The sequence below is a fragment of the Belonocnema kinseyi genome, chromosome 4 (assembly GCF_010883055.1).
Source record: "Belonocnema kinseyi isolate 2016_QV_RU_SX_M_011 chromosome 4, B_treatae_v1, whole genome shotgun sequence".
In the NCBI taxonomy this organism is placed as follows: Eukaryota; Metazoa; Arthropoda; class Insecta; order Hymenoptera; family Cynipidae; genus Belonocnema; species Belonocnema kinseyi.
This window is the reverse complement of record NC_046660.1, coordinates 111,358,442-111,370,137: the sequence shown is the minus strand read 5'-3', so window position 1 is coordinate 111,370,137 and position 11,696 is coordinate 111,358,442. Positions and strand designations below refer to the sequence as shown.

Below are 11,696 nucleotides of genomic sequence, written 5' to 3'. Positions count from 1 at the left end.
ATTTATAGTCTTGTCTTGACCGACTGGACTAATAACATGTCTTACCTTTGTTTGTTGGACTGATTTATAGTCTTGTCTTAACCGACTGGACTAATAACATGTCTTGCCTTTTTTGTTGGAATGATTTATAGTCTCTGATTAACCGATTGGACTAATAACATGTCTTTCCTTTTTGGTTGGACTGATTTATAGTCCTGTCGTAACTGAATGTGCTTATTTAGGGGACGCTGATGCTGAATTTTTAATGAAAAATGCAAAATTCAAAATGGCCGCGCAAGTTTATAAGAGGTAACATATTGGACTAAAACAGTTTATGTGGGGGTTATAGGGGTCGCTGATTACGAATTGTTAATAAAAAATAAAAAATTCAAAATGGCGGATAAATTTGAGAAGAGTTGACAGATTGAGCTAAATGTGCTTACTTGGGGGTTTTAGGGTAGAGATAGGGAGTAGCCGCTAGATGACCGATTTCCAGTAATTTGACGGTCACCTGACCGGACAAGTGAAAAAAGCGGACCCAATACTTTGGGCGGCTACTAAAAAAAAGGGTACTGGAGCAAAGGAAAAACTGTTTCTAAGGAGTATAACGAGAAAGTATTAGATGTGTGTAACACTTGACGCCCCCCACCCCTCCAAGACTGTTATAAAAACTTTTGGAATTTTTTTGAAAAACAGAAAATTTAAATTTCGATCACACCACAAAAATAATGAAAAATAAAAAATTCCGTTTAGTGGTCTAAATAAGCAAGTTACGAAAAAAGATCAATTAAAAAAATATCGCATGAAAAAAATACAAATTTGTTAATCACATGTTAATAGGATGCATAGTTCTTGTTTTATTCGTAAAAATAACGTAAAAAGTCAAAAAATTGAATTTTTAGGGCAAAAGACATAATGTATGAAAAAAATAAATGGACAACATTTATTCACCCACAAAGGAGCTCCAAATTCATTATTAATCATTTTTTATGGAACGTGTAATTTTTATTTTTAAGTTCGTTGTAATCGTGAAAAATAAGAAATTAAATTTTTTTTAAATAACAAAATAGTTTATTTATAGAAGGCGCACTCTTTAAATTATAAAAACAAGGCAGTTAAAATGCGTCTGTTTCAATACCAATGCATATAATGAATTGTAAAAATATAAATTCATTGAAACGTTACATTTTTCCGGGCGTCTGAAAATGAAATTTAGAACAAAATAAGAAACTAAAATATGAAATTAATTATTATAAATAAAATTTGTAATTTATTTTGCACGAACTGAAGAAGCAATCCTGGGTTGAGCTAAAAAAATAAGTGTAATATACATTTGTTATAATAGTGTTGAACATAATGTAGAAAAGTTTTCATTTTGGAAAAAATCGAGGAGGATGCACGAGATATGTGATGAGAATGTGTTCGTTAAAGCCGATGGAGCTTTGGCAAAAGATAATTCGCAATACTACCAAATTACAGTTTTGTCAATGCTTAGCAGGCAGATTTTTTTTCGTCTAAGAGTTCAACAAACTGTTAATTTTTTCTCAAGTTTCTTATTATTTTTCAAGAATGAAGTAGAATCTATTCCGCGATTTCAATACATAACCTCTTTCTGTCCTCTCGCAATCTAATACTTATTTCAATCCACGTGCAAAGTTGTAATAAATTTGCGTCTCGTGAGAGTCGCCACATCACATTGTTTCAAATGTGCGATATCGTACAGTAGACTGAAAGATTTGCAACAGAAGTTAGGGTGCATACCTAACTTTACACGCCCTATTCACTGGTTCAATAGAAATTTGTCTTCTATTTTTAGCAGGGCTGTACAAGAAAAATTATAAGACAACCTATGTATAGGCGCCATCGAAAGTTAATATATGTAAAAAATCAATATATTAGCGGACACCATAAAAAATACATTCAGGTGTCATATACATTTTTAATAAATAAATATATTTTGGATTGCACCGGAAACAAATAAATTTAAAATTCCGTAATGTAATTGATGACAAGAATATTCCTTTCACTTTTGCTGTTTCATTATTAATAACGTATTACGCGTTTAAAAAATATTTTCTTAAATAGGATCCAAAACATGTATAAGGGAATTTCTTAAGGATAATATGGGTAAAAAATAAATTAAAAGACACTATCTCACTTTGCTGGTATTACTTATAGGAATACAAGTATAAATCGTGGATATTATTGAAAATTCTTTTTACTCTTTCCATTGCCATCTAAAATATATTTATTTATTCAAACAATATAATCTTTTTGGGGCGCCTGGGCATCGCTTAGGGGGGGTCAACCAAGGGGAGCGCAGCCACTGACCTGAACTGTATGACTAAGTGCCTGTGTGTGTTTAAAGGTGAGCTGGTTCTGTATCTATGCTACAGTGATCTATGGGATTGGTTACCGTTGGCGCTCTTATTTTAAATTATTTGTTTATGTTTTTAATTTTTTACAGCAAACAATAATTATAAAGTGCATAAAGAAATAAAAAATTATTTAAAATTTATATTTGTGATAAAAAAGATATTTCTTTCTTTAAATTAAAAACGGATTATTTATTTTTAATCTAGTAAGCTCAAATAATTATCTAACTACCACTTTATAAGTCTGTTTTATGACCGAAGAATTCTTTATATTAATTAATTGTTTGTTGCAAAGATTGACTTGCATATTTCATCATTTTAAATAAACGCGCCAACTGTAACGAATCCGATTATCGACGCGTAGTATGCAACTTCCATGGACATAGGAAACACGGGACTATTAAGCATGCCATCCTAACTTTGGCGAGCGGGGTTGAATCCACGGGAGGGGGGCCTTTAATATCAGAAAAGATAAATTTTTAACAAAAAAAAAAAGATAATTTTCAATCAAGAATGATGATTTATTCATTAGATGTTTGAATTCCCAACCAAAAAGTTGAACTTTCAACAAATAAGTATAATTTTCTACTAAAAAATATGGATTTTTAAAAAAAAATTGACTCTTTTACCGAATAGTTTAATTTTCAACACAAAAGATTAATTTTTTATCGAAAAAGACGACCATGTTTTACTCAAAACAACAATTATATTCTACCAAAAAAGACAACTTTTCAACAAAACACATTAATTTTCTATCAAATACGAGGTGTGTTCAAAAAGTAAGGTGACTTTTCCATTTTTGCGGACTACGCACATTCAAGTTTTAAATTGTTTGTTTCGTTGTGCTGGTACACTCGTCACGATCATATGTTCACAGTTTTGACTATATAGCTCGTGTTGTTTTTCTGGCAGAGGCATAAAAGGTTAGAAGGTTTGGTGTGCTCGGCGATTTTCTTCTTTCGAAAAAAATGGAGCAAAGAGTTTGCATTAAATTTTGTGTCAAAAATGGAATCCAGTGCTCTAAAACTCTTGAAATGTTGACAGTTGCATACGGTGAGTCTACTCTGAGTAAGAAAAATGTATATAAGTGGTACAAGCTGCGCTAAGAAGGCCGAGAGTATGTCGAAGATGAACCTCGCCCTGGACGTCCCAGCACGTTAACAACACATGAAAACGTTCAAGCAGTGGAAGAAATGGTGTTGAAAAATCGCCGAATTACCATCAGAGAAGTTGCTGAAGATGTTGGCCATGGACATAGGAAACACGGGACTAGACATGCCATCCTAACTTGGCGAGCGAGGTTGAATTCACGGGAGGGGGGAGAGTTCCATGAGTGGGGAGAGACGCCATATTACGATGTGCCATTTTTATTATGGGCACGAGCATTTTTGCCGGCAAACTGTGCATTAAATTATAAACATGTGGGCGCTGCCATGTTTTTCGCGGTACATCTAAAGGTGGCGGACCTCCCCTCTCATTGCATCACCCGCGCAATGGCATACCTAGTCCCTTGTTTCCTATGCCCATGATGTTGGCATATCGGTTGGCTCATGCTATGCCATGCATACATGCTGTTCCAAAACTGCTTAATTTTGATCACAAGATCCATCGCATGACCATCGCTCAGGAGATGTTGAATGAAGTCAATAATGATCCTGATTTTCTCAAAAGGGTTATAACTGGGGATGAATCGTGGTTATATGGTTATGACGTCGAAACTAAAGCCCAAGCGTCTTAGTGTAAGCATCCTGAGTCTCCAAGACCGAAAAAAGCACGTCAAGTTCGGTCAAATGTGAAGGTTTTGCTCATTCTCTTCTTTGATTACCGTGGCGTAGTGCATCAGGAATTCTTACCACAAGGTTGTACGGTCAAGAAGGAGTATTACCTTCAAGTTATGCGCCGTTTGCAAGAGGCGATACGCGAAAAAAACGTCCGGAATTTTGGAAAAATAATTTGTGGCTTTTACATCACGATAATGCACCTGCTCATTCATCGTTGCTTGTGAAAGATTTTCTGACCAAAAACAGCACCACAGTCATGCCTCAGCCTCCATATTCACCGGATTTGGCCCCCAGTGAGTTTTTTCTTTTCCGAAAACTGAAGAGAACCATGAAAGGACATCGATTTTCAACGATTGAGGAGAGAAAAACAAGTGTATTATATCTGAGGGGGATTACTTTGAAGGGGTCAACATAAATATTGAGGAATAAATGAATATTTTTTGAGAAAACCATAAAATCACCTTATTTTTTGAACACATCTCGTAGTTTAATTTTTAACTTATACAATGTACACTATGAAGTTTACACCTAATAGTTTCATTTTCTACCTAACTGTTGAATTTTCAAGCCAATAAGCTGCACTTCTTCAAAACAATATAATTTTTAACATAAAAGTTTATTTAAAAGCAAATAGTTGAGTTCTTCACTGTCACTATAAATCTCTCATATAAAAATTATTTACTTTTATAGAGTATTTCAAAGAAGATTAGATTTTCAACTAAAAAGATTACATTTTTACTAAGATAGACAAATTTCCAAAAAAATATATCAATGTTAGGCCAAGAAGTGAAACTATCAACTAAAGAAGAAACATTATTAACTAAATAATAAAATTTCTAATTTAAAAAGCTAATTTTTTAACAAAAAATGGATTAATTTAATTGTCACGTTTAAACATTTATTTTCAACCAAGCATTTAACGAATTTTTATTAAAATTGTTAAATTTTTAACCAAAGATATGAACCTTCAACTACACCAGTGATCATTTCAATTTATGAATGAACGTGGAAATCAATTAATTTATTGAAATAAAATTAACCACAAATATAGAAATAATGTCTTTGAGCTCCTCTGAGATTTTAATCTGGAATTGTTTTTCATTAATAATAATTTGTCTTCATTTTCATACTACTTTCTAAAGGTTAATTTTAATGTCTATCATGTCATTTCTCAGATATTCGCATTTTATGTGAATCTGACATTAGCCCAAAAAAATTCTAAAGTTAATACTTTGCACTTTTTCGTCTCACTGTATTCCATACGATATATAAGATGAATTAAAAATTGATGACGCTGTTAAAATATAGACCGTGTTTAAATTCACCCAAAATACGTGAACTTATGGAATATCAATCAATTAAAATTTCTTTGTGATGCGAATGAACATTATTTCAATTAATCGAGAATTATACATTCAGAGTCCAAAAATGCTGCATGGATTCTCGAGTATTAAGACATTTTTCACGACTCGAGCAAATCTCAATCCGACAGAATAAATTGGGCGGATTATTGCTTAACGTCTCTTCAATTGATTTTTTAGTTAAACTGCATGACGTGTTACACTTATGTTATTAATTATATGTCAGTAAAATACACTGGAATAAAATTATTTAATTTTTATTACAGTAACAAAACTTTCCTTTATAATCAGGAAACAAAAATTTGGGTATTGTTTGAAATAGAAAAAATGTTAATTAAAATTTTCTTTGTAAATATTCATTACTAAACATACAATAATATTACATCAATATACCGTTCCAATCAACGAACGAAGAACAAAATTATAATTAAGAATTTAATGAACAAAGGAAACTTATAATCTGTTAAACATTTGTTTTATTCAATAAAATCACATTGTAGCTTTATTTTGCTTTCGAAACAAGTAAGAAGATGGACAGATATAAAATGTCTGTACATTTATTAATGATTATTTGTTAAGAATATTTGAATTGAAATTTTTGCTATTTAAAAAAGCCCATTCTACAACGCATGCAAATTATAATAAGAAGTACTAATTAGAGGATCTACGAGAATCAAATAAGTATCTCAGAAGTCCGTTTTAAGACCTCCAAACATGCAAAAATGGAAATTTGTCCACATTTTGAGTAGTTAAATAGTACTTGCATTATATTGAATTAATCCTCGCCAGATCCTCGTAAAGTTTCTGAGGCTAGAGAACTTGAGAGAATAAAAAGAGGACTTATATTTCGACTCGGGATGTTTAAATAGAAGAACTAATTTGGTTGAAAAGTTAATTTACGCTTCGATAAAACTCGAGAACAGCTGATTCAAACACACAATCGCATACGTGATCGCACTTGTTTTCTGTTTGAAGGTTCGAAGCAAGGTGAAGTTACCGCTGTAGGAGATCTTCTTTTGCAGGATCACACGCACACTTGCAACTAACTGTGCCCATACATACAATTCCAATATCCTACAGTACCCAAAATACGCAACGAACCCAAAAATATTTTGGGACTTTGCGATTTATAAAAGTCTAGGACACCCCATCATAACATTCCAGTGCATTGTAGAAAATTCCAGAATGTTATGAAAAAGTTAAAATTCTCAACTACCTTTCGAAACTTGAAGCGAATTTTGGATTATGATAAAATTAAAAAAAAATCGTCCCTTAAAAATTATTGAATTATCTGAAATTCTATTTTTAACTTTATTATTAACTGGCCATTAGATTTTCCTAACATATAAATCATAATGGAACTACGTGCAATATTTTGTTTTCGAATTAATCGATTGATGTAGGAAACATTATATATATGCATGGTAATTCAATGTACCTTAATTTCCCTCATTTGCGGAAACTCAAAGAGACTCATAATGCGATAATGAAATGAATTAACATATTAAAATACAGAATATACATTATTACTGGAACTCGGAGTGCATTAATTAATTTTCAATTAATTTAAAACATAACGAGAAATTTGATCTGATAGTTCAATTTGCGTTGATCTATAGACATGATATTTCAAAGTTTAATGAGGCATGTGCGCTATTCACTTTTCATAGACAATGAGAATTAGGAGAGAAGAGACTGACATAATTACATACTTTTACATTGATAATAGTGATAGCATTCTGTAAAATCTATATATATTTAAGGCATGCAGAAAGCTCGAAACTTTGAGTCGAGTCGAGCTGGATTTTGTTGAGTTGAGTTTAGTTAGAGTTAACTAGAACTTTTGAGTATCCAAAAATGTTGAGCTATGTCTAAAATATTTGAGAACTCAGTACGTTAACAGCATTTTTATGAAATTCGCTATTAAGGGGGTTTTCGAGTTACTGACTCATATATTGTTTACCAAATTTTAGGCAATACGGATTTTTCGATTCGAGAAAAAAATTATGTTAAGTTGTATTTTGAAGTTTGTTTTTCTAAAAAGACCAATTCTTTCTTTAAATCCCTATAGAATGAGATATGTATTTAAATTATCTTTCTAGATTCTGTTAACGATTTATCATTTCTTTTGAAATTGTAGTAATTATCAAGTAAATTTTGAAATAATTTGAAACATATTTGTGGCCACGAGAGTTTTTGCTCGAAAACTTTAATTTTTTCATTTTTTTACGAAAGTGGCAAAGTTGACAAAATTCTAAATAAATAGTTTTTTCATTCTGAAAAGTTTTACAAAAATACGCTTCACTTTTATATGATATCGTGCACCTTTAGCGAGAAAAGTTCTAAAATTCAATTTAAAAAAAATTCATGTGGCAAAACAATGGTATTGCTCATGTAAATGTCACACGATGTCTGATTGAAAATGGATTCAGTCTTTAGAAGTCTACGAGTTCAGTGAAGGTAGTTGTCACGTGGCTATAACATTCAAAAGTGCACAATGATGTAGTATTGCTACATCGTCACTGCCTACTCCTGCGAAGTGGTATCGTGAAAACAGAAATATTATTCTTTTAAAAATTACATGTTTTATACTAAACGTAGAATAATTTTCTATACATTTTGACAATTTCAGAAAATTTGTAAGTAGAGTCTAATTTTGACACAATTGCCTTAAGTTCGCATTAATTTTATCTTTAACCATTTACATAGTCAATCCTTCAACTTGAAAGATTATAATGAATGACGGGCCCCTATATGTAATTTTGAAAATTTAGAATTCAGGCTGATGAAAACTACAGGCCCAAGAAGAATCTCCTCCGACCCTTCTCGCCAGGCCTGATTTTTAATGTTATCCTTAAGTAAAAGTTTAAGATTCTTTAGTAAAAAAAATATAATAAAAATTCCGAACACCGAATAAAACATAGGGAAAACGCTTTCTAATCCTGAAAAAAGTATAAGATGAGAATTCATTGTATAATTATTGAATCAGAACTGAAGCTTCGTTCAGTTTATGAGTTTGAACTCGAATAAAATTAAAATTGATTTAATAAAAGCAGACTTATAAACTTAATGCTGTATATTTCTGATCATCGGATGAAAATAATTATGATTAAGCTAAAAGACTGCACGTCGTTTTACAAAACCAAATAATCATTGTCAATTAGGGATCGTCCATATATTACGTAACACTTTTTTCTTTTGTTTATATCGTTATGTCTTTCTCAACTTCACATCAATTTCATGCTCGTCTTTATTCAAACAAAAGAAAAACGCGTTACGTAATTTATGGACGATCCCTTATGAGGGATGGGAGCGATGAAAAGTTAGAGTTAAGTGTTAAGCTCTACAGTATTTTAAAAGATTATTTTGCTCCAAATCTGTAATTCTAACGAGTTATATAAGATCTAGATAGCATTTTCTATGTCGATTTTTAATGCCAATTGGATCGAACGCTCTTTATGTGCAGTACGTGTGTGACCGGAATTGTCTTCATTGCAAAGATCAGGATTTTATTATACTGTTTAAAGGAGACCATGACTATGTGCTTTATATTTATTACCTCTTCAACATTGTCCAGAGCATGATAAGCGACCTGGTATCCGTGGAGACCGGAGTGATTTCTGCTTTGCCAGGAGACCAGGACTGAGAAAGGTTGAATATCCTGAATGGCGAGTTTAAGGACCAACGGGGCTGAGCAGAAGGTGTGAGGATCAAGGTCCAGGAAGACAAGACCTCTCAATTCTGGGGGCTGTTCACATCTGAGTAATCCAGTTTCCATGTCATTCACTCCTAGTCCGTTGCCCCTATTACGACCTACGCTACCACCAACGAGTTTCTGATGGTCTCGCAACCACTCCCAAAGCTCCTGAGATTCGCAACTGCAGTGAAGGGGATTTTCTGTGGAAGATAAGTTTTTTTAAAATTTTATTTGCTAGTCATTCGCTATTCATTGCTATGATGTCGCCCCGTTTGCTAACAACATAGTCAGATTTCATTGTACCTGTGCATACACCTAGTTAGTATTGTACCATCGAGTGGCAAGGGAAGAGATTAAAATAATTTAGTTCTAGGAAAAGGTAAGAAAGTTCAAGTAAAAGAATCTCCCATATTTTGTGTGTTAGTGTCCGAAAGATATAAACAAAAATTATTGAATATGTTAACATCATCTGTTCCGTTGTCAAACTTGAAAATTAAAAATTAATATCCTATGAGCCGAAAAATCATGGTGGAGTTTCTGTGGGTACAATATTTGGTACTAATAAATCAAAAATGAACTAGAATATTGAAGAAAGATTCTTCTGGATTTAGTTAATTCCAATTTTTTTTTTAATTATACACGTTTTGCTTCAGATTATTTCTGCTTGAATTGAAAAAACATGCTATTTTATGCCATGAAAAAATATTTCAACGTGGGGTTTCAAGATTTTCAAATGCTTTGGAAAGTACAGGAAATTTTTTTCTCATGATAAAAATATAATAGCATGATACGTTCATCTAAGCTAAAGACATTTTAAACAAGCCATGCCCAATCTTATTTCAAATATCTAATTAATCAGCGTAATAAAAAATCTGATAGTTTTTCTCAACTTATATGAGCATATTTTTTCTTAAATCTAATAGAATTTCTTATTATTTTTCGAAAACAATTAGAAAATTTAAAAATAGACAAAATGACGGCGATTCTCTGGAAAATATTTTAAGCCAATTTACTCAAAAACTCCACAGTTTTGTTTTTCTTGTTTTTAAATTATCATCTAACAAGGTATTATATTTGTGTAAAATTAACCCCCCCCCCCTTCCCATTTTTTTGTATAACGTCCACGTTTTAAGGCCCTGTGAACTCGAAAAACAGATTACACAGAAATATATACACGTGTGCATGTATGTCTGTCTGTGAGCGCGATAACTTTTGAAAGAATTAGGCTATGATATTAGCCTCTTTTAGTGTCGAAAACTGAAGGTGAAGTTCGTAAGTCAGCTGTTATGGATAAGAAGTCAAAAAGGTAGAGCATTTTAAAAATGGTTAACCCCTTTTTATTAAGATTAAAAATTTATATGTCCGGCTACTCTTAGTATTTAGAAAGTTTAAGAATTCATCCTACGACATCTTTTTATAAAAAGATAATTATTTAAGTTACAGCATTTTCAAAATTCACAAAAACAAACGAAAATTAAAATTTTTATCCAAACAACGCACGATATAAAAAATTCAAGAGAAGAAAAACGTAATTTTTTTAAAGCTGTTCAAGATTTTCATAAAAAACTTTTAAATTTTCTTGAAAAATCAAAAATTCAAATTGTGATCTCACAAAAAATAATGAAAAATCCAAAATTAAATTTTACGGTTAAACTATGCAAAGTGCGGAAAAAGATGGTAAGACAAAAAATGTGCACCCACAAAATATGTACAAGTTTGTTATAAATTACTTTTTGATAGAACGCGTCATTTTTGTTTTATTATTAATACTGAATGAAGTATAAATATTAAATTAATCATAAAAAATAAAAATTGGTCTTTACCTTGCAATCTCTGATTAAGAAGTCCCAGACCGAGGTACAGAAATAAATTGAATGTACATTTGAAATAATAAATTTGAACTCAATGTAGAAAAGTTCGCACTCCAGACTAAGTGGAGTGCGAAGTTCGAAATAGCGATGAAAATTTGTTGGTTCAAGCCGAAGAGCTTTAACAAAAGAGAATTAACAACCATTAAACGATAGTTTTCAATTCTTTGGACTTGGCGATGATTTTAAAGATAATTCTGAATATAATTGTCAGCCTGTCATTACTAAATCTGTCCCAACAGTAAAACAAAATCCAAGACCAACCACTCGATAGAAGATTATTTTGAGAAAGATAAAATCATAACAGAAATGCTTCCAGTTAGTTTATAAATTCGTGCCGTTACTTTTTCGAAAGCTATATCGATTTTATTGAACTAGTTACAATATTTATAATTATAATGAAACCTTTTTGGTAAAGTCCCTGCAGGAATTTTGTAATCTATTTTAAAAAACCACCCTAGACATTATAAAACTTGGCAGAAATATATTATACTATAAATCTCCTATACCTAGCAATTTTTTATTTAAATCGCTTTGCTCAAGATTTAATCTCGTCAAGTTTTATAATGTCTAATATGGCTTCTAAAAATTGATAAAAAATTTTCCGTAAGGTACTTTATGAAAAAGTTTTATTC

General features: G+C 31.6%; 1 protein-coding gene across 1 annotated transcript in view; it reads right to left on the bottom strand.

The window, feature by feature from the left end:
* The window catches only part of LOC117171362 (protein artichoke-like), a 519,164-nt gene that overhangs the window by 9,683 nt on the left and 497,785 nt on the right, over positions 1–11,696 (bottom strand). Inside the window, exon 5 of the mRNA XM_033358610.1 lies at positions 9,056–9,393. Coding sequence (XP_033214501.1) covers positions 9,056–9,393 — 338 coding nt within the window. The remainder of the gene's footprint in view (positions 1–9,055; positions 9,394–11,696) is intronic.